At 50.1% G+C, this 23,971-nt stretch overlaps 1 protein-coding gene across 1 annotated transcript in view; it reads right to left on the bottom strand.

The window, feature by feature from the left end:
- SMAD3 (SMAD family member 3) overlaps positions 1-23,117 on the bottom strand; it is a 119,429-nt gene extending 96,312 nt beyond the window's left edge. Inside the window, exon 1 of the mRNA XM_057722980.1 lies at positions 22,902-23,117. Coding sequence (XP_057578963.1) covers positions 22,902-23,107 — 206 coding nt within the window. The 5' untranslated portion in view covers positions 23,108-23,117. The remainder of the gene's footprint in view (positions 1-22,901) is intronic.
- Positions 23,118-23,971: the final 854 nt, after the last annotated feature.

The raw sequence follows: 23,971 nt of genomic DNA, 5'->3' as shown, positions 1-23,971 counted from the left end.
CTCCAACTGCTGGTTTCACCACCCACTGCCCCACTGGACTCTCACGTCCCCATCCAGCGGGTGATACCTGCTTCCCACTGGGCCACTAACCAGCTGGGGACCCTGGGCCGAATCACTCAGCATCTCCAGGCCTCGTATCTGGCATCTACTTTCAGAGATTGTCACAGAGATGAAATAAAATCAGGTATGTTACAGCACTTTGTAAACTGTAAAATACAGTACATAAAAGGTCATGGTGGGGACTTCCCTGGTGGCACAGTGGTTAAGAATCCGCCTGCCAATGCAGAGGACACGGGGTCGATCCCTGGCCTGGGAAGATTCCACATGCTGCAGAGCAACTAAGCCCGTGTGCCACAACTACAGAGCCTGTGCTCTAAAGCCCACGAGCCACAACTCCTGAGCCCACATGCCACAACTCCTGAAGCCCGCACGCCTAGAGCCTGTGCTCTGCAACAAGAGAAGCCACGGCAATGAGAAGCCCACACACTGCAATGAAGCGTAGCCCCTGCTCGCTACAGCTAGAGAAAGTCTGTGCGCAGCAACGAAGACCCAATGCAGCCAAAAAGTAAGTAAATACATAAATAAACATCACGGTGGTGGCGGCTCTCCTTCCCAGTGACGGCAGCTGGAAAAGAGCCTGTTATCGTTGGAGGGGTATGTTGAGAACCCGTGAGCGCACACCTCGTGCATTTATTTTTGAGGGCACACGATGCAGTAAAAGGACAACACTGTCGAAGAACTGCAGGAACGGCCTCCATCCCTGCTCCTCCACTAACACAGAGACTGTCCCCGTCACCTACAAGACAGGGGTAAGACCACTTCCCTGCCTCCCCCCAGGGCTGCTGTAAAGATAGGACAATGGGAACGTGCTCTGCAAATTCTCAAGTGTGCCCCACATACCCTCCCCCGAGGAGGGGGAGACGAAGGTCGCGGACAGGAGGACACCTGGCTGCTCTGCCTGCTGTTCAGAATCACCGAGAGGCTCACAGGGAGAAGAAAGTGGGGGAAAGGACAGTGCACTGACAAAGCCGACAGGGAGCAATGGTCTCTGGCAGGCAAAGCTGACCGGGCGGGGGCGGGGGGGGTTGTGTGGCTTTTGGGGTGTCTCTCTCCTCTCTGGGGGCTCCCAATCTGATGTCTTCAGAAGTACAGAAACAAAAACAGAGCAGCCATTTCCCCCAGGGCGGGGAAAGAAAAAGCTTACCTTGTAAGAGAAAGCTGTTGGCTGTGCTCACCATCAGGACGGTTTGCTGTGTGTCTAACGCTCTCCCAGGGTCTCCAGGGAGCCCTGCGGGGCCGGGTGCTGAGGGTCCCTGGGGAAGGGCCTGCCCTTCACGGCTCACTGGGCTCCCTCTGTCCGGAGAAAGGCCACCCCGACAGAGGTCTGAGCAGCCCTGTCCACACCACGTGCTCCCGGGTGCAGACGGACCCCAGGTGTGAACAGCTGTGGGCGCTGCTCCCATCCTCCCCCAGAACAGCTGCTCCCTTGGCTCACTGGCGGGAGGATGCTGAAACCGCCTTCCTAGCCGTGCCCAACCAGAAGGTGTGAAACAGCAGCAAAACACGGCCTGTGTTTCCTGCGTGCCCGCCCCCGCCACACAGCCCCACGGCTCTGCTGCTTCGGTGGGTTTTCTCCCCAGCTCTGCGTGCTCCCCCCTCCGCTCCTCCACGGATGTTCACGCTCACGTGCGTTCCACCTGGCCTCCACCCCGGTGTTTCCGCGGGGGGCTCCCCCAGCCCCTGCCCGCCCCACCGCCGTCCCCCCCAGCTGACAGGTAAAGCGAAGCACGGGGGGGATTCGCCAAGCCTACTGGGCGAGGCTGCTCCCACTTCGTACCAGCTGGCCCTCACGTGCGCCCAGCCTCCAAGCCACCGTCTCGGAGAATTTGGTCCAGGTTTGGGGCTCTGGGCATGTCTGATTTCCAGAGCAGAAGCATCAACACAGGCAAATGGGGAACAGAGAAAACAAACCCCAGACCACAATTACATACAGATGATGCCTCCTGTGATAAAGGCAATAACGGGGGAGAAACTAATAAATGCATATTCCTGCCCCTCTCCCCCTCGACCTCCAGGTCTCTGTTGTTCTTCTAGGTGAGCTCCAGCAATCACCGCTGAGCTGGGCCAGAGGAACTCTAAGAACCTGGTCAAAACCATGGCTTCCCAAGGGCCTGGCGTGCTCTCCGTCCCCCCCTCTTCAGGCAGAGCTGGCATCACAGCAGAACAATTTCAAAGCACAGAGACCATAAACACCAAATTAAAAGGTAAAGTAAAAAGGGAGGAGATGTTTACTGGAAACTTAAATTCTACTGCCCAGAAAATATAGGTCTTTTTTTAAACACACACACACCAACACACACATATATATAAGGCCTCTGCCGCCCACCTCAAGAAATATGTACTTTGCTCTATATATGGCTTTCTTATCTGTCCTTGATTATGCTCCGCTTGTGACCGTGAAGCCTGAAATAATTACCCACAGAGAAATAATAGCCTTGGCCACAGTCAGGGCCTCACAAAGCCAGTCCTGCTTTTACCCATGATCATACAACTCACTCGAGTTTGCTGATGAGAGATATTCACTCCCATTCATACCTGAAATGCGGCCACCGCTGAGAGGGTGCCGGGGGGCGACTGGAACCAGGAACAATCATCTTACATGGTATTTCTGGGTCCGGAAAGAAAAGGCTTTCCAGCTGAAACTAGGCAGGAAATTAAGGTGGGCAGACAGCAATCATCAAAGCAGGGGGCTGGCGAAGACCACCCCTCCCCTGCAGGAGAAGGAAGAAGCAGAGAATCCGGATGGGAGCAAGGACATAAAGCCGTTCCCACTAGCAATGGGGTGCCCCGCGGGGCTGCTCCCGGGAGACCAATCAACGTCATGTGAGAAGCAGGGAGGCAGGCACAGGTCACTGGGGGGCGCATCACTAGCTCAGGTCCACATCCCTTGATGCACTTGTCCCATCCCCCCATCGCCCCTCCTTCTGAACCCCTGGGCACGCACGTGCCCGCCGCACAGAAGGCCTTCATACTATCCCACACGTGTGTATTCAAACCCCCAGTCAGACTGTAAGCTCTCTGAGGGCAGAGGCCATATCCGCCATTTCTCTGAGTGCCCTGCTTCATAAATATTGAGTGACTAACAGATTCCTCACTTGTCTGAGAAACAGCAACCTCCATCTGGCATCTACACCCACATCTCAAACGCTGTCATTGTAAGAGCTCCTCAACCCCACTCCCCCATCTGCGAGACCCTTTGGGACGGATCACTACGGACACGTTCTCCTCCCTCCTGAAGCTCATTTTACACCCATGAAGCAGGCACCTTCACAATCCTACCACCACCACAATATGCCCTCCCCTCTGCCTGAAAAGACATGAGAATTGAGCTGTCCTTTCCCGTTACTGTTTAATCTGGACAGCCGTGCCCCCTCAGACTGCTTCAGCTGTAGGGATGGAGTTCCTGCAGGGAGACATGAACAACTGGCCGTAAACGGGAGTGTTTAGATGCTACGGCTGATGAGTGTGGTGGGATGCTCTCAACCAAGGGCAGGGACATTCACCAAGGCACAGGGAACAGCACAGCACATGCTTTCACAGCCCCTCGCATCCACCAGGGCGCTGCCGGAGATCGGACACTGAGGTATGCCAGCCTTGGCTGAGGCCTCTGACTTAGTTTCATGAAAAAAAGTGTGGCTGTGTGTAATGGTCTGTTTAATCCATTCCTGCTCCACCCCTGCCCTTGCTCCACCCCCCCCACCCCCCCCCCCACCCCACCCCACCCCCCACTTAGGACTCTGAGTTTCCCAAGCAGAAATAACCAACTACAGATGGTTCCACTCCTTCAGAGATGTTTGAGAAACCACTGAACCAGAGACAGAAGAAAACTGGGGCTGCAAACCTCAGGGCAACTACTCACCACCAGCAGCTGTGATTACCAAATCAACATGCTTCTAGAACTCAGAACTTTTTTCTCTCTGTGTACATTCCCTTTTTTCTTTTCCTTTTTTTTTTTTTTTTTACCAACCACTGTCACTTTTCCCCTAGAAGAGATGCCCGGAACACTGAACCACAGCTTTACTTAAGATCTAAGGCTATCGATTCTCAATGCAGGCTACACACCAGAATCACCTGGAGAACTTTAAAAATACGGATTCCCAAGCCACACCTCCACACCTGTAGAAATTCTGAATTGGTCCGAGGTGTGCTCTGGGTATCGGAATTTTTATAAGTAACCGAGGTTGAGGACCTTCCACGGTGAGCCCGACCACCACATGCGAGTCATGGGGAAGCAGGAGTCCCAGCTGCCACAGCTTACCCCGCACCTCAAAGCTCTTTCCACCCTCTCTTCAACTGTGGGGCCCCCATCTCCAGCCCCCAGAGTGCTTGTACAGTGATCCCGAAACTATCTGAATGAGTAACAGAGTCAGTCATTTCTTTGAATGCAAGCTCCAAACTTAGAATGTTTAAGGTGCAGAAACTTTAAAATCCTGCTAAGCCAATACCTTTGGTTTGTTGAGGAGGAAACCAGGGGCCAGGGTAGCAAAGTGACTCACTCAGGGTCACAGAGCTGGTTCAAAATGGGGCAGGCCTAGAACCCGGGTCTTCCACCTCTAGTTCTCTCTCCTGCACACCACCCAGGAGCCCCTGGGGTGACAGACTCCCAAAAAAAACAGGGTCACAGGAATGGCCGCTCACTGTTTACTTCTTGTGTGCTTTCAGCGGGCCAGCCTCTCACTGCTTCATCTCTAGAAGGCTCTGTCTCCTGACTGTCCTTAAAACAGCCGAGGGCAAAGATGGTTCTTCTCTTGAAAGATTTCTGAGCACGCTGGTCAAATCATAATCCTCAAAGAATATACCTGCTGGCTGGCTGGGGTTCATGGAAAAAGCCATTAGCAAGAAGGGTCTACCCCAGTTTTGAAAGAGCACTCTGTTGAGCTGCAGGTCTGAGAGCCCAAAAGCCAGCAGTGGATTCTGGTTTCTTGTGGATAAGAGAGAGTTGATTGTTGGTTTCAAAATCTCTAACCAACCTGTGAACACGTTTTCCTTCCTTCCTGTATTTTTACAGCACCACGGCTGCAACGCGGTGCCTAGAAGCACAGGAAGCCTGTGCTTTGGGCTAAATGAGAATTCCTCTTTGCCTGCAGGCTGATTTCCCCTAGCCTGGGAATAGGGAGTAGATCCACATCAGGTGAGCCTCATTTCAGCACAACCCTGGCAGCTCCCGACAGCAGGAGTGTGTATTACCGTCCAAATCCACAGGCCATTTACAGCTCCTGGACCAGAGTGCCTGGTGGCGCCGCCACCACCACCACCACCAACTGAAGATGCTCAGTAGTATCGGATGAGTTAAACCATGACTGTAATAGAATTAAATAAGGAAGGGATCACTTCTGAAGGTAGAGCATCAGATGAAAACTTAGATTTGTCCCCCAAGAAAATAGGTGCGTCAAGAAAAGAGTGAAAAGCAAGAAGTCAAGAAAGAGAGGGCAGAAAGGTGTCATGAAGTATTAGAGCTGATACAGACCCTGAGGTTCTCTCTTGGAGAAGCCAAGCTGACTTTCCTGAAGTCAGAAAGCCAAGCTCCACCAAAGCGCGGCCAAGGGCCCTCAGCCTCACCAGAGGAACAGCATACCAAGGTTCCTTCGTGTTCACGTCTGTTCTCTGGCTGCTTCAACACTTCACTGACCCTGGGGGTGCCGATAACAATGAAGATGAAGACCAGTGTAGGTCGTGGAAGGAGCACGGAAAGAAATGACCAACGTCCAACTCCAGGCACTTCTGGGAGGTTCAGATACGGATGCCCAGAGAACAGCCGAAGCTGAGGGTCTCTAGCTGTGCAGAACTACAGATCTGGAAGTCAACCCCCCAGTGAAACCCACGGAGAGGAGAAGCACTTTGAGCTGCAATTTTGAACTGTGGTACCCAGCTGGGTAGAACGAGGTCCGGCGTGTGGTTTTATTTTCTTGTCACTGAAGGTAAGGCTGATCGGCAAAAAATAAAAAATAAAAAATACAGTGGCCAAAAGGTGACATTCAAAAAGATTCTTGGATCAAAGTCCCTTTGTGAGTACTGTTATTTCACCCTCCTCTGAACGGTAACCACTTCCCACATGAGCCCCAGTAAGGCAACCGTGCAGCCCACAAAAGAGATAGAAATATGACCACACTTCCCTCTTATAAACAGGCGATGGTAAACATGAGACCACTGGTCCACAGCCGTGGTTAAACAAAGGGTCGGGGGGCCCCCTGGAATGGCTGTCAAGGCCTCCATCTCCCCACATGCTGACTCTCCCTCTGCGTGGGGACCTTGGACCATTAACTTCAGAACTCAGGCTGGTCAAACAGAACCAGCCTCACACTGGAACCAGTTCGCTGGGTTTCATGCCCAGGCTCACCTGGCCACTACTCCTGGAGACTCAAGAATTTTCAAGGAAAGTAGCTGCTTTGGTGCCCAGCCCTGTGCTCAAAGATGCCACTCTGTGGGGGGCCTGGCGCAGAGGGCAGGAGGGCAACATGTCAGCGTGTGCTGAAGTGTGCAATCCCCACCCCCCACTACCTCCTAGATCAGCCGTGGCGATAGTCTTTTTTTTTTTCAACAAGAAAAGCCAAAACTGCAACTTTTTCAATCAAGCGACAAAAATAGGCAAACCTCAAACAAACATCTTTAATTAGCTTTAAGATGTTCCCTGGGGGGTCCGAGTTAGCCCAGCTCCTAGATCAATAGGAAAATAAACCATGAGGCCTTGGGACAGGCTCTGTTTTCCCTGAATTGGAATGAAAAAGCATTTGCAGACCTGAAGTCAGTTATTAGCTGATGGTGACAGGAAGACTCCAGGGTATTCCACGTCTGCAGAATGTTCCATCAGAAAACGACCCCCAAATTCTATAAATCAGCCAGCACTTTGTTTTTAACCACCAAACATTTATAGAATTCTTATTTCTTCATCTATATGCTTTCAGAGAAAGTTTCCAGTAGCTTCAAAGCCAGTGAGACATACAAAGACGCTAAACATGCAATTAAATTTCACAGGTTTCAAAGCTAGAATACCACAAGAAACTTTAGAAAATTTCCCCTGGAGGCAGGAGGCACTTAGCTCTGTACCCCGCCCCCACTCCATACTCAAGGGCAAATTTTTAATCTTCATTTTGTCAACAGGAAAACGACTGGTAGAGGGGCGGAGACAGAAATGTGAACTGCTTGAAAGACCTGGCTTAGGTCAGAAAATATGTCATCCTCAGCCACAGCGTTCAGGGGCCCTGATGGTCCCCTTGGTGAGTCTCACCTCCACGTGTCCCCAGAGCCCCAATTTCACACCTGTTCCCAGGCTGCCCCCCGCAGACTGCTACAACCCACAAGGCTGGATGTTCTGAACACAAATAATGGTCTTTCCATCTCCACTGTAAGCCCCATGGAGGCAAGATCTATGGTCCCTGATTGGTTTACCACCATAACCCCTGAAGTCAGCAAGATATCAGATAAGTGTTCAGGAGTCTGCTCAGAGAAGAAGGAAAACAGCAATCAACAAGTATTAACTGACATTTACTAGGTGCCTAGCAGGTACTAAGTACCATAATAAGCCAAAGAAATAGCCTGGATCTTTGACTTCAAGAGGCTTATTACAATCCGTTATTTCTGCCACTGACTGCATGTGGCAAAATACTGGCCAGTGAAATACCAGGAGGCTTCTGGGAAAGCTTTCCTTCCTGGATAAAGGGACCCCCAACGAGAAGCAACCTTTTCTGTCGCTGGATGCAACTGTGTAGAGAGCGCAATGCCTGGAGCAGCTGCGGCCATCCCTGGATCATGAGGGCTGAAGACAGCAGGACAGAAAGATGGACGGCTCCCAAGGCCTTGCTGGTGCCCGAAACCGCCCTGCCTCCAGACTTCTTAGGGGAGATAATAAGACCCCACACTGGTGAAGCTGTTAGTTGGGTTTCAGGTTACTTGCAGCCCAAAGCATCCTAATACAGTGAGTCTGGCCCCTAATCTAGAGTATGGGATGAACCAGAGAGTGAAGGAGCCAACTGGCTTACTGCAGTACCCAGGCGTGAGAAACGGAGGGCCTCCACTAAGGAAGAGACAGTGGCAATGGTGAGAAGAGCTGGAACTCGAGAGACACAATAGCACGTTCCAGGCTTACCCGCAAGATGGCCTAGTCATCTCCATGAACCCCAGGGCCCAGTTTCCACGCTGACTCTCCGAAGAACTGGACCATAAATAATTAATGATCCCTGCCCATACTCACCCCCACACATGCCTCCTTGTGTCTCTGGGGTTAAAAAAAAGGGAAATGCATCTTGTTCTATTTATAAGACACAGCACGGCCACAAAGGATGACGACAAGGGCAGCACAGTATCAGCTGAACTTCTCCAAGCAAGTGCCAAGTTTGGTTTGAATTTACACTTCACTTCTCTCAGCCTATAACTGGTCCTCTTTGTCCCTCCAGCAGCTCTCCTCGGAGCTCATCAGACAGGGCCTCGCCCACAGCAAATAGTTTGGTTGGAGAGTACAGAGACCTCAAGTCCCTTTCCAGACTTCCAACAGATTATTTGGGGCAAGAGAGGAAGGATGAGGCTTGGACGAACGCAGAAGTGAATCCCGTGAACGTGAGGCAGGAGTGAAACAGTATGTTCTCTATGGAATTCCGCTGACAGCGGGGGTTATTAGGGGCTACACGCTTTGGCACATTCCATGCATTTACCACCATCGAAGAGAAAGAAAAGGCATGCTTGCTGTTGTTTTTAATTCCTTCCTCAGTGCCTTCCAAAACGCTCCAGCAGAAGGTTTATCCACTAAAGCCCCACCAGCTCCCCGCTGGTAGTATCTTTGAGGCCTCAGCGAAAATGGAGCAGGGGAGCAGGAGAGGTCAGCTCACAGAAGACTGCTCCTGGACATTAAATCCCATCTCAGCTGCACTGGGCCTAGGGGCATCTTCTGGGTCCCCAAGGGACATGGCCTGATGAGGATGTAGATGTTCTAGAGCCGGGTGAATGCCCTACCACTCCCTCACTGTCACCCCCACATCCTCCAGCCACACCCCACCTCCACCTCCGGCTCCTCCCCCTTCCCTTCAGCGTGGCCATCAGCAGAGCCAAAGGTTCCCCAACTCCTACTGCAGCTAAGTGAGCTCTGGTGCTAACTTGACTGTTTCAGATTATCTCTAAGGTCTCATCCGGTTTTAAGTTATTATGTTGCCAACTTGCTGAATGATCTTAGGCGAGTCACCTCACTCAGAATAGCAGTAAATAATCCAGACAGTCCCTGACACTTCAGCAGAGGCAGAGAAAGCTGCTGATGCAATCCTTCCAGTTACTTTGGTCAGGCATCACGATCACTGGCACAAAGGCAGGGTGACTTAGAGTGACTATTTATCCAGGTTTGCCTGGTCAGTCCAGGTTGATGCCCATTTTCTGGCCATCGCTGATAACAGCACTGCCCCTTTTCACTCTTAGAAGTGTCCTGGTTTGATAAATTATATAGTCACCCTCTGCTGGGAAAACTGGACAGCTACATGTAAAAGAATGAAATCAGAACACTCCCTAACACCATACACAAAAATAAACTCAAAATGGATTAAAGACCTAAATGTAAGGCCAGACACTATAAAACTCCTAGAGGAAAACATAGGAAGAAACTCTTTGACATAAATCATAGCAAGATCTTTTCTGACCCACCTCCTACAGTAATGGAAATAAAAACAAAAATAAATAAGTGGGACCTAATGAAACTTCAAAGCTTCTGCACGGCAAAGGAAACTATAAGCAAGACGAAAAGACAACCCTCAGAATGAGAGAAAATATTTGCAAACGTATCAACAAAGGATTAATCTTCAAAATATATAAACAGTTCATGCAGTTCAATATCAAAAATACAAGCAACCCAATCAAAAAATGGGCAGAAGACCTAAATAGGCATTTCTCCAAAGAAGACATACGGATGGCCAAGAGGCACATGAAAAGATGCTCCACATCACTAATTATTAGAGAAATGCAAATCAAAATGACAATGAGGTATCACCTCACACCGGTCAGAATGGGCATCATCAGAAAATCTACAAACAGTAAATGCTGGAGAGGGTGTAGAGAAAAGGGAATGCTCTTGTACTGTTGGTGGGAATGTAAATTGATACAGCCGCTATGGAGAACAGTACGGAGGTTCCTTGAAAAACTAAAAATAGAGTTACATTTGACCCAGCAATCCCACTACTGGGCATATACCCAGAGAACACCATAATTCAAAAAGACACATACACCCCAATGTTCACTGCAGCACTATCTACAATAGCCAGGTCATGGAAGCAACCTAAATGTCCATCAACAGGTGAATGGATAAAGAAGATGTGGTACATATATACAATGAAATATTACTCAGCTGTAAAAAGGAATGAAATTGGGACATTTGTAGAGTCATGGATGGACCTAGAGACTGTCATACAGAGTGAAGTGAGTCAGAAAGAGAAAAACAAATACTGTATATTAACACATATATGCAGAATATAGAAAAATGGTACAAATCAACTGGTTTGCAAGGCGGAAATAAAGACACAGATGTAGAGAACAAACATATGGACACCAAGTGGGGAAAGTGGGGTGGGAGGTTGGGGTGGGATGCAGTGGGAGACTGGGATTGCCATATATACATTACTAATAAGAAAAAAAAAATCAAACTGTACACTTTAAATATATGCAGTTTATTGTATGTCAATTGTATCTCAACAAAAGTTCTTAAAAAATTAATTAATTAGTCACCCTAGATTCTTTGAAGAGGCAGAGCTTCAGTGGCAAATCCAGCTCCATCTCTTATCATGAGACCTACAGCAACTTTCCTAAGCAATTTCATGGATTTTCTTATGAGGATGAGGACAGTAGCCCATTCTCAGGGAGGCCTGGGGCAGACAACTGGGAGTCAGGAACCAGAGACCTGAATTCAGATTCCCGTTCTGCCGCCGACCCCTCAAAGCCTCAGCCTCCTCCTCTATAGACATGAACTATCCTTCCCAGAAGATGGGTAAAGGTCAACCAACCGATCAATGGCCCACCTTGGTGTCTGGCATATAGTCAGCACCCAGTCCACGATACCTGTGCCAGGATCACTCCCAGGTGAGACCAGCCACAGGTCAGCAGAGCTGACCCAAATCCTGAGACAAGGCCATGAGCCCCTGACTCACCTAAGCTTCTGGAACCAGACCCCCGCAGCACACACGCCAAGTCCGTATTCCTATTACATTTGTGCATCACTGATGATTTTCTGCAAGGTGTCTGTGAAAATCTGGCTGCGAACTTGGAAGCCTTAACTCCATCTCTGTCAGGAAGGGGTTTTTAACCATACTATAGAGTTGTGCTTCATAAAGAAATAAGTGACACGGCATAATATTTCACAGTCTGCAAAGAGCTTTTAATGCATACCTCACCTAAATAAACAACTGCAATCATCCTACCGAGGGAGGCATCGTTTTTCCCATTTTACTGATGAAGAAAGGGCGGCTCAGAGAAATCAGGTGATTGGTCTGTGGTCACCAAAGCAGGAAGCGGGAGAGCAAGGATTTGAACTTGGGTCTCCTGGATGTAAGCCCAGCGCACTCCACTACCACTCCACTACAGTGTGCTGCCCCTTCAGCAGCAGGCCTCCATCAGCGTTCTCAAAAATGGTCCATGAACGAGAATCAGTCCATGGACACAAAACTTTTACCTTCTAGAAACCTATACACTTCAATTAATCGCAACAACAAAAGCTGACTCTAAACAGATGAGGTAAATTGTACGCAGCCTCTCGATGGTCACCAACATTTCTGCTTGCTCCGGGATAAAATATATGAACTTAAACTAGTTTACTCTCTTATTAAGGAATATAATCTGTTTTTAATACACGATAGCAGTTGATGAGTCTGCAGTAGAGAATTTAGGTATTTTTGCTGATTGCAGTGTGGTCTGGAATTGGAAAGCCTGGCCTAGAGGATCATCAATGAAGAAATTTAAAACACTGACCGGAGACATTCCACACAAAGACACCGTGCCAGGCACAGGCAAGACCCAGGGAGAGGCCGGGATCTGATGTCGGGGCCTCTGCGTGGAGCCCAGGGACACGCTGCTTAATTTCCCAAGGAATCCACATCAAGAGGCTGGCGTGACTCACTGGCTAATTACCTGAACACTTGGGTTCCCCGAGCCCCCTGGCTGTACAACTCGTCTTCTCTCCTGACGGCAAACAAAACACTATTTTCACCCTGGTCCAGACATAGCCTCAAGCTGTCCACATGGTGGTGTAAGGGATTATGACTCTGACCCGGATAACTCAGGCAGAAAACCTGCTCTTACCAGCCGTGGGGTGGGGGAGGAAATGAAACGTGAATAGAAGAGTGGCTTCAGCCACGCCCCTCCCCTACTTTAAAATCTCCTGGGTGCATATGGAGCAAGGTCCAAACACCAAGCTTGGCCGACTGAAGCCCTTGGCAACATCCTTCCCCAACTTCTCTCTGGCCACTCCCTCTTCCACATTCTGGCCACCCTGCCCCAGACACCAGGCCCTTCCACGCTCTGTCTGGCCAGCGCTCTCTGCAACCTTCCCCTCACTCCCACACTCCTATGCACCCTTCAAAGTCCCGCTGGAGCACCGCCCCTTCTGTGAAGCCTTCTGAGCCCCCCAGAAAAGAGCTGCTCTAACCCTGGGCTCCCTGACACTGCTCTGTTCAATCTTTACTAGAGTGTCCTTCCCATGAGCCCACTGTAACTGTGGTTACTGTGTCCATTTTTGCCTCTGTGCAGTTCAGAGACAGGACTTTATCTCCGTACCTCTATGTCTCCTGAGGCCCAGCACAAAGTCAGTGCCCAATAAATGCGCTATAGTGGTCGGGTTCTTTGCTCTACCTTTCAGATGGACAGCTGCCGTATATATCACCTTCTCACTGATCTGCATTTAATTCCCTCTGCTCTGGGTTCAAGGTGAGGGAAATCAATCCCTAGAGAAGCGCCCACAGTCCTGTCCATATAATGGCGCCACCTGAGCGGGGCCTCCGTTGTGGCTACAATACCGAGAGGATGATATTAAAAACAGGCCTGCCTCCACCATCAGTGGGCACTAGAGCAAGAGGACCTATGAAGGCCCGCATATGATGTGTCACATTTAAAAAGCAGGAATCGAGGTGACAGGCTGATGAATAGGGTATGTTCTATCATGTGGACAACTACCTTTATACAACCTGGGAGGCCAGGTTTGAATTTAGAGTTCTCTCACCCCTCGGCTTCCCAATGGAATGTGGACCCTCAGGGAGAGCTGGCCCACCCCCAGCATCACCCCACACTTAGAAGGCCTTCATGTACACCCTGCAGACACCCCAAGTCTGAATTCCATCCAATTCCTCCAACTCCTGGCCCTACCCACCTTGTCAGCCCAGGGCCCACGGGTCGATGCAGTCTGCCCTTTGTCAGGCAGACGGACCTGGGGAAGAGCCTACCTGGGACCTGGAAGCAAGCTCGGGACCATGGGGGCAGGGAACTGAAGGGTCAGGACCCAGCATAAGGTCTGGAAGGAGGAAGTGCAGATGCTACGTGGGCCACCCCTGGGCCCTACAACTCTGCCCCATGGAAAGGACCACATCCAGAAGGACGTCCAAAGCGTGGCCCCCTAAGCGAGTCCCCCCCGGCACACCTCGAGGGGTAGCCAAGGGTACTGCCGTCCACGTCTGGGTCATTTCGGAGCCGTGAGCTTCTGGCACCGAACATTCTCACCTGACAACCAAGCCAACTGGTAAGGTGGTACTTGGAGCTGGAACTGCTTCCCAACCAGGCTTCAAAAACACACCAGCAACAATAAACACCACGCGCTTCCACACACGGAGAGGCAGGCTATCGGTGACAAGCCCATGAGTCACGGGGTTTCTTCTTCAGGATCTTACACCACTGTGCCCCCTGCCCCCAACCCAGGAGCACTGATTCATCAAAGTTTGTTTTCAGTACTATTATTTTTAGTCAGCCCAAACAATTTTTAAAATGAGGATGCAGGAGGGGCGGGGAGAGGGGAGAACCACCTAAGAATATGAATTCTCTTTCAACGGGCTGCCAAGCCCTACATCGAGAAGTGGCGTGATTGTGGCCTCTTGGTGTGCATGGGCTGGAAGGCAGATTCTTTTACTATATCAACTGAGGTTCTCCAAACAGTGAGCCCTGAGAACTACTGGGGGTGGGGGCTGGGGTTCCCCTACTGGAATTGACTGACACCATCAGTCATATTTCCCCTTTGAAAAGGAAAAATGAGTGTTCACTAAGCACCTACTACGTGCTCTGAGCCCCAAATTTCAGCCAAGTGCTTGCTCTTATTTGTGTTGATTTACAGGAGGTAGGTGGGCCCACCCCCATTATACAGATGAGGAAAGGGGAACTTAATCAATGGAAGCAGATGTCCCCAAGGCTGCCACAAAGCCAGGAACTGGCCGACCCAAACTCGGGTCTGTCACTCCAGGGGCTTTGTTCTTCCTTGGGCCCTGCTCCTCCAGCCCATCCATGTCCCCCACCCTGGCTTCCCAGGCAATATTTTAAGAATCTCTTTGGGTACAGATAAATGGCTACACACAGCATTTAAAGGGGTAGCAAAACAAACTCACTCACCCTGCCCTTCCAGGCACACAGAGAAATAAGGCTTACCTCGAGTCTGAAGTCAATGAGGGTGCGAGAAAGTTTACAATGGGGAACATCTGAAGCAAAGGAAAAACCCAACTTCTATCACCAGCGGCCTGCTTTCAGCCACTTATAACTACTCAAAAAGTCCTTTCTGGATCCATTACTCCACATTTGGGCTTAGCCCAGAGGTGATTTTTTAAGGAAAAAATGCCTTTTGGCATTTTTGAGCTGTGACAGTGTAAAAACAGACCTTTAAAAAACACACACCCAAAAAGCATTACTATTTTCAAAAGTCCAGTCTCAAAGAAAAAAAAAACAAAAACAAAAACGGTGACACCTCAGAGCTACAACTTGGCCTGGAGGTCTGTGATCCAAGAGTTAGCAGGGAAAGCCACCAGACAGATAAAGCTGTAGGTTTCAAAGGCAAACCTTGAGGCAGGGTTTCTTAAACAACCCCCTGGTGCTAAACTCCCAGCAAAGCTGTCAGGAGAAAAACTTGCCAGATGTAAGCAGTGAGAGCCATGTGATACAAAAAAAGTACTATTTTGGGGGGAAACTCGCTTTTCATTTCCTAGCTGGGGTTTCAACTTGTAACCTCCACGAAGCCCCACAAAAGGCCCATGCTTACGCAATCAAGTATAGCCTTTCTTTATATAGATGCTTGAAAATAAATAAAGGAAGTTTCCTGGGTAAACTCTGACATATGAGCAAACATTTTCCACAGGTATCCTCTATAATGCCTACCTCTCACATTTAACCATTTTTAGGCAATTGTGGTCATTAGTTTAAGTAAACTTCCTGCTCTGAGGATAGCCAATAATAGCAACAAAAGAAGAAAACTGCTCACTGCATCTCAAGGCACACAGCCTTCAGGACGTTATCCTTGCATTCAGTTATTTTTGTATTCCTTTGTAGTTAAATTTCACTGATTTAGACTCACAGGACAAGGGAGAGGCAGGGAGGACGGAGAGGGAAAATAACCAAAATTAAAGGCTGAGTTACAGTTTTATTGCTTTCAACGACAGAAATTCATTGGCACCAGACTGATAGGGACTTAGGACATTAATAATTAAGAGAGATCTGTGATTCATTGATCAACCGGATGCGTGCAAAAGGGAGCTTCATAAAAGTTCACGTGAAAACCACTTTAGAGTTAGATCCTCCGACAGAGCTTATTTGGCCCATTTTCCACTTGAGAACATCTGAGGCCCAGAGATGGTACGTGACCTGGCCCAGGTGACACAGCTAATTAGAAACGGAGCTTAAGTCTAGAACCTACCCAGGTCTGTTGACTCCAGCCTCCAAAATGACTCCCAAAAGTTTATGACTGATTTTTCTTTGACAGCATTTATGGGGAGAAAAGGCCTGCTAAACAAACTTCAGCCTAGTCCAGAATTAGCCAAACTTCTTAATTAATAGGCTTCTGCTGTGTTTTCACTTTAAACCAAGTCTCTCTGTCAAAACATTGTGCAGCAGTGTGCCACGGTGGCAGGCTGCTGTTTACAGCAGAGGCCTCAGATAATCACAGTGGATAGTGTGACTTGTGCTCTAGATTTGTTACTTCTAAGACTGTTAATTAAGTCAAAACAAAGAATAATGTTACACACACACACACACACTGATCAGGACTGAATAAACTGCAGAGCTTGGGGGATTGGGCTCTCTGGCATTAAGAAAACAGTATTTACAAGTGAGCCAGAGGGGACACATGCATGATTATCACAACTCCAAAGGACCCGTGTTCGGCAGCCGGTGGACCAGAGGCTACAGGAGGGCAACGTAAGGCATCTGCCTCGTTCATGGGTGTGTTGCTGCTACCTGGAGGAGGTTTTGGCACCCGGTAGGTGCACTGAAGGAAAGCATACACCTGAATTGGACAAGTTCTTTTGGCTCTTTGTTCTAAAATCTGGAATACAGTAAAATTAGAAACCAGACTTCTGCAGGGTGGGTTTAATATGGCCACTTCCAACTGTTTCCAGGAACCACCACACTTGAGGATGGCGAGATTGAAGGCTCTCCGGCTCAGGAACCTGTCAGTGGGTAACAGATGATGCCTGGACCTCCTGAGGAAGAGCTAGTCCCACCCAGCACTGCACGGGACATTCATGTCTGCAAAAGGCTGGTAAACCTCCCAGGCCCCTTCACTGGAGCCTTTCTGGGGAGTTCCCTTCCCAGCAGGCTGGTACTACCAGACATGGATTTGGGGAAGGGGGCTCAGTGGACTTTTTTTTTTTTAATATGTCAATACATCAAAGGAGACAAGGACAAAAGTAAATTAGGACTATTTATGAACCTTATTGATTGAGAAAGCTGCATTCCACTTTAGAGAACTTAATTGCACTTATAGGAGGCTGGCAGAGGGGCGACTAAAGAAGGTACAAGAATAGGTAAAGGAATAAAGTTGGACTTCCTTTATTCGATGCTTGCAACATAAATGGACCTAGACATTATCAGACTGTGAGGTAAGCCAGACAGAGACAAATATCATATGATATCACTTACATGTAGAATCTTAAAAAAAAAAAAAAAAGATACAAAGGAACTTATATACAAAGCAGAAACACGCCCGCAGACATAGAAAACAAACTTATGGTTACCAAAGGGGAAAGGGGGCTGGGTGGAAGGGACAAATTAGGAGTTTGGGATTAACATATACACACTACTGTATATAAAATAGATAACCAACAAGGACCTACTGCATAGCACAAAGAACTATAGTCAATATTTTGTAATAATCTATAAGGGAAAAGAATCTGAAAAATATATATATATATGTTATATATAACTGAATCACTGTGCTGTACACCTGAAACTAACACGACATTGTAAATCAACTACACTTCAATAGAAAATAAGCAAATAAATAAAGCAAGTGCTGCTCGGTCCTATTTACTTCATAAAGAAGCTCATGCAAAGACACAGCTATATTGTGCATCCAATGGTATTTAGAAATTTCCCAATAAGTTAACAAGTGAAAATTAATGGTCGCTCAGTCCATTAAATCGTGTTAATTTTATTTCCATTATAATAATACAGCAATTACAAATCTACATTATTGAACCAATACTTAGTTTTCAAAAACTCATTTTAATTGGATTCCTGATGTGATAAGCTCGAGCCAGTCTCTCAATGCCATCAGCTGCTTGTATTTCTCATCAGAACGAAATGATTACTGTATTCACTGACTTTTTCTATTATTAGAATTGTCATTGAAAACTTGACATCCTTGCAAAGACTTTTTAAAATACATTATTAAAAGCTCTTATGTCCATATAGAAACTCAGGCTTATAGGATTTATTTTCAGCAAGTGTTAACCAGAGAAATGAAAAGCTAGGTCACACCAAAACTCTGAAATCCTGAGCATCCACCATCACCTCCAAGTTGTCCACTTCTTATTGACACGGTCTGTTATACTCTGAGCTAATATATCTAAAGTCACTGTTTCCACCAAGGAAGCCTGAATTTCAGATTTGCAATACTAATTATTTTTTACTTCAAAGCAAGAACACTTTACAGTGGCATAAAATACTGAACACAAGTCACTAGTCATTTGGTGCTAACTAGGAGGTAACATATTCATAGCAATGTTCCATTTAGGATGAGGAGGAAGATAAAGACATCCTCATTCTTGTAGGCAACGATCACCATGAACCCAAAAGTTCACATGATCATACTACAGACCAGAAAACTTCCTTTGGATGATAACTCCTGTCCTCTTGGTTTTCTCCCTCACACTGACCTCTCCCTCCTCTCTCCATCTCCTCCCAGAGAAGTAACGGTCCCTCACATCCCTGGGCATTTTGTATATCCCTTGGCTGCAGCTCATGGGCTATATTTTGGGCAAGTCTCTCTCCCATCCTAGACAGGGAGCCCCTTGAGAAAAGGCGCCCTGCCCTGCTCATCATAGTAGGTATTTAATAATTTATGTAGTGAATAATTTAGTCATGAATGAATGATACACATAGAGGTCTAAACATGACACATCTGTCAAACTCTCTGGTTTATACAACACTTCCACGGGCTTTACCTCATCCTGATTGTACAGGTGCTGACATGAAGGCTTTGAGACATTAAGTGAACTGCTAAATCCATCCAGGTATTAAAACAGCAAGATACAGGACCTGAATTCTGTGCTTTTTCTGGAGAAAAGTTGTCATTATTTTGTTTTCTAACATAGTGACCTCTACAATATTTAAAAAACACATCATAACCACCCCCCCCCCCAAAATATCACTCTACACTAGAGCTTATACTTCTTCTGATGGCTGAGAATAAGAAAGAAAGAGACACCTGAATAATGTCCTATTGATGTTTCCATTACTGAAGTGTAAGCTCCTCACCGGCAGGGGCCATCTCAAATTTATCTCTGCATCCTCCTCCACTTGCTAGAATATTGACTCAGACATGGGAGGGGCCAGTACCTATCAATGAATCCACAAAATCCAATCCTGTAACATTTGATTAGGAACTCTGAGCAAGGGGCTGTCTGTAACACGCGCTGGCCCATACATTCAACACCTGGGGGCAAGCAGTAAGTTCCAAGGTTCCAAATATCAAGGGCATGTCAAGCGACTCCTAGGTTCGGCCACAGCTCTGAGCCAGCCCCACAGTCAGTTACCCGGTGTCCTGCAGGCCCCTCCTCGTCCGAGCCCTTGTGCAGAACTCCCCTAATCAAGGTTAACAAGAGAAAGGAGAGGATGGGTGCAAGCAAGTGAGCTTCCAACAGGCCACACAAGAAAGGTGCTCTGAGCCGCAGCTGAGAGAGGGAGGACAGGAGATGCTGAGATGGAGAGGGTATTAAAGACGCCGCTCCTGCACCCTTGGTCTGTCTCCAGAAGCCTGAGAAAGGAGTGTTAGAGATGGGGATCTTCTCCCTTTCTCCCTAGGGTAAGAGCAGCCTGGCAAAGTCCAGGTAGATAGGAGGAGGCTGCGCCAGATGAACAGATGCACAGAAAGGGACGAGAGGGTATGGGTCAGACCTGTTGCTTAGTTCAATTCTCCCATTCTGCTCTGGACTTGGTGCTCTGACACAAGGAAGTCCAAATATCCCTCCAAACAAATCAGGCCTTAAGCTTGGTCCAGCTCTCAACAGGTGGGCCAAGGCCTGGGTCCCATTGGTGGAAACACAAGTTAGTGTCCATCAGAACAGTCATTTATAAGTGTGCCTGGCTCCTCACCCCTGACATAACCCACACACACTTTCTCTACCTCTCGGTGGCAAATGCTATAACTTCATTCTTATAAACTGGCCAGGAAGATACCTGCAGCTATACTCAGGTACTCAAGCAGGTGACAGGTACGATGCTGTTATACAACTTGTCAAAGTTCTGCCTATCCTGCCAGACCTCAGAGTATCCTGATAGCCTCTCTGTCAGTGTATCTAAATAAGGCTCTTACGACTGTCTTGGCATCAGTCTCTTTGACATTCTTGACACGAGTACGCCTGTATCACTCCAGCTTTCCTGATCACTGAGACAGGTTAGAGCCAGAGTAGCACAAGAAAGCGTGCGGTCTGGAGGGCCCTAGTATACAGCTCTAACTGCCCCACGGTGCTGTTGTTCCTCATGATTTCGTATTAGCCAAAACACACTTGTCAAAATCTCCTTAGACTGAGGGTTCCTTACACCCCAAGGTCCAGATCTCACAGAGTACTTTTAAGTACCCAGTGCCCCACTGCACACACCCGGTGGGATAACTAGGTTAAACATTTCCCTTTGTCAACTTTCCAAAGCCCTAGTTATAAAAGGCAGTAAGGAGAGAGCAGACAATTTGACAAGCAACCCCACAACCTATGGGGCTCACAGACACCCGGATATCACCCGTGTAAGGCCAGCCAGCCTCCTCCTCAAGACGTGGCCTTTAGTTCTCTGCCCACGGCCAAAACACCAGCAGCTGCTGCCAAGGGAGACAAGGTGACCCAGAGGCGTGGGCACAAAATCCAGGGATGGAAATCCACTTTGTCTGGATCCACCCAAGCAGCTGGGTTTCCCTAACTGAAAAAGATGGGAAACAATCTGCCTTAGCATTAGGTCCTTGCCAGGCAGGTAGAAAATGTCCCAGTCCTAACAGAGTCACAAGAAGGCCAAGTTAACCTGAACTCTCAGAGACACCCAAAGTGTTCATATGCCTCAGGCTGTGCAGGACTTTGGAAGAGGAAAAGGCAGGCCATAGCTGTGCTTCCCCAGAGGGCAAACTCCTACCAAGGCAAAGGAGAGCCAGGCCTCTCCTCCAGGCTGTCACCAGCCCAAAGACTAAACACTGGCAACCTTACCAACGAAGATCCACGGGGCCCAAGCCTCCTAGCTAACCCTGCATTAGCGGTCAGCAAGAATGCATTCAGAACCTTCGAAGTGAAGAGCAGCCTGGGATAGCAGAAGGAACACATTTGGTCAGAATCACACGTTTACTCTGCCAAGCCTTTTCACCTCTCTCCTCCAGAGTTTTCTCAACATTAAAAATGGGATAAATCTTAGGCCTAATTGCCTTATCTGTTTTCCCGGAGTTTCTTTTTCTTGATCTCATAAAAGCATGTGAAAGTCCTTTGTAAACTGTGAAACACTTTACACAGCTGCTCGTTTTATAATTGATACCAGTTTTTTGGGGTTTTGGTTTTTTTCCTGTTCTAAAACACAAAGCACTTGTCCTCAATGCACTCAGGCAGGTAAGAAGTCAGGTTTTGCAAACCCCTCCCCAGGCCGGAGAAGTACGATATTCGTTCACCCTACTCCCCACCCCCTACCCAAAGGAATAAAGAAGACTGAAGAACCAGGGCTGGGACCAGGACCTAGGGCTCACTGACCATCACATCACACCACCTCCTCTGAAGTCAATTCTGGCTCCCGATCACACACCCAGAACGCACTTCCCAGACAGCACACCCCATTCCCTCTCGCTTTATTGACTGGATCCACCCAGTTTTGAAAAAAATTATTATTTTTCAAGTCAGCACTCCCACCATATGTGCCATTTATTTCCAGAGGAGGCCTGCCCTGGGCTCCCATGGACAGATGTTGCTTTGTGCCTGCCTGACACGGCTGGCAGCCCTCGTACAGCTGCCCCAAGCAGGTGGCCAAGGATGGAGTCCACTCCTGGCCCAGCAGCAAGGATGACAATTTCTGTGGGGCTCTGGCCCTGGGGACCCTCTACTCATTCCTCTGCAGCCTGGGACCCCAAGAACATCCCCTACCCACACAGACACACAAACTCTCCCTTGGTGCAGAAACGGACTTCTAAAGGGGACTGAGAGGGAGACACAGGAGGCTAAGGTGTCCCCCCCCAACACGCCCCAATTCCCAGCCAGGGGCAGCTAAGCTAAGAGAAGGCCGTGGGGAGTGGAAAGAAGTCACTAACCCCTTCTATCAGCCATCTGTGAGCTCCCCGGCCTGACCTAGCTAGCGCGAAGTGGAGGAGAAAGGAGGTCCAGACAGATGGCAAAGCGCTTTAGGAAGGAGGGCTCTGTAGGAATGCGAGGGCCAACGCGGGGCCCCACTTTGGGGTGCGTTTCGTTATCTCCTCAGCTCTAAGCCCCCTCCTTTCGGCATCCACCAGCAATCTCAGACTGAAAGGGGGGCAAAAAAACAGTCGGGGGAGGGGGAGGACAGGACCCCACTCTCTGCCACTTATCTCTCTCATTCGAAAGAACACTGCACTGCAACTAAAGTGCGTGTATGCGGAGGCTGGCACAACCGAATCTAAAAATACTCGATAAAAATGCTAATCCCGAAGGCAAAGAGAGAATGAAGAAGGAATCTGTCAATCACGAGGCTCCCGCTCCTCACCCACAGCCCCAGCTGTACGGACTGCATTCCTGTCGAGGAGGAAAGAAGTGGGGAGACAGGAATGAAGAAAAAAAAAAGGGAGAGACACCACCACCTCCACGAGCGCGGGCCGCGGGGGCGGGAGGCGGTGGCGGAGGAGGGGCTCCGGCCCGCGGAGCCGAACAAAGCGGGCCTCAAGTTCTAGCCCGCAGCTCCCCGGGGTGGGGGCGGCCGATCCCTGCAGCACCCTCTCTCCCGGAGGGGGAAAGCGAATGCGAGGTCTGGGAGCACGAGTGCCGCGTGGACGCCCCAGGCTCTGAATCTTTGCAAATCTAGGGAAGGTTTGGTTTGGGGTCCCCTCACCCCCTTTCTGCCCGCGTCCCCACCCCCCTTACACACACACACAAACACACACACACGCACACGCAGGCGCGCGCGCGCTCTCCCTCCCGCTCCAATCCCACCAGGCCGGCCCCGCCACGCCAGGAGGCTGGGCCGGCGCTCCCCAGGGTCCCTCCGGCCCCCACCTGGGGATGGTGATGCACTTGGTGTTGACGTTCTGCGTGGTGATGGCCTTCTCCAGCTCGTCCAGCTGCCCCGTCTTCTTGAGCTTCTTGACCAAACTCTTGACCGCCTTCTCGCACCACTTCTCCTCCTGCCCGTTCTGCTCGCCCTTCTTCCAGCCCAGCAGGCGCTTCACGATCGGAGGGGTGAAGGGCAGGATGGACGACATGGCTGGGGAGGGCGCGCGCGCGGCGAGGAGCGCCCCCGGCGGGGCTGGGCGCGGCGGGACGCCGGGGGCGCAGCGGGGAGCTCGGCCGGGGCCGGCCGCGGCCGCCCAAACTTCGCCTCAACTCGCGGCGAACTTGCCGCTGCTCCCGGGCCGGGCCGCGGCGCTGCAGCCGGCGGGGCTCGGCGCGCGGCCCTGCGCCCCGGGCGGCTCCCACGGCGGGGAGGAGGGCGGCGGCGCGGGATCGGGAAGGCCCCGGACGCGGGGCGCAGGCGGCGGCCGCGGGGCTCGGAGTGGCAGAAGAAAGTTTGGGTTTCCGCACGGGGTGGCTGTTTGGGTGCAGCCTCCAGGAAGGAAAGTCCAACCCCCAGCCAAACTTTGCTCGCCTCGCTCGCTTTGATGCGCAGATCCCTCCGCCTCGGCAGCCTCGCCTCCCCGCGGCCCTCCTCCTTCCCGGCTCGCTCGCTCGCTCGCTGGGCTGGCCCGGGGCGTGCGCCGCGCTCCCGCTCCCGCTCCCGCCCGCTCCCAGTCTGTGTTTCATGCAAATCCGCGTGCAGCCTCCTTTCCAAGCGCTGTCACCGCCCCCTTGCCGCCGGGGCTCCCCGCCTTCTCCCCCGCGCCCCGCCGCCTCCTCCCGCGGGCGCCCTGCCCGCCCCCCGCCTCCGCTGGGGCGCCCGGCCTGCCCCCGCCCGGCGCGGAGCGCGCCCACGTGGGCGACGGGGGGCAGCGGCGGCCCGGGCTGGAGCGCCCAGGACCCCGCGCGGCCCCGACCTGGAGTCCGGCGGGCGCCGGGAGGAAGTCGTGGGAAAGGAGCGGCGAGAGGGGCCCCGGGCGGGAGGGCCGGGCTCGGGCCGTGGCGTCTGCTCT

Source organism: Hippopotamus amphibius, chromosome 2 (assembly GCF_030028045.1).
Source record: "Hippopotamus amphibius kiboko isolate mHipAmp2 chromosome 2, mHipAmp2.hap2, whole genome shotgun sequence".
Taxonomy (NCBI): Eukaryota; Metazoa; Chordata; class Mammalia; order Artiodactyla; family Hippopotamidae; genus Hippopotamus; species Hippopotamus amphibius.
The sequence above is the reverse complement of the archived record's forward strand: the minus strand, read 5'-3'. Positions and strand labels throughout refer to the sequence as shown.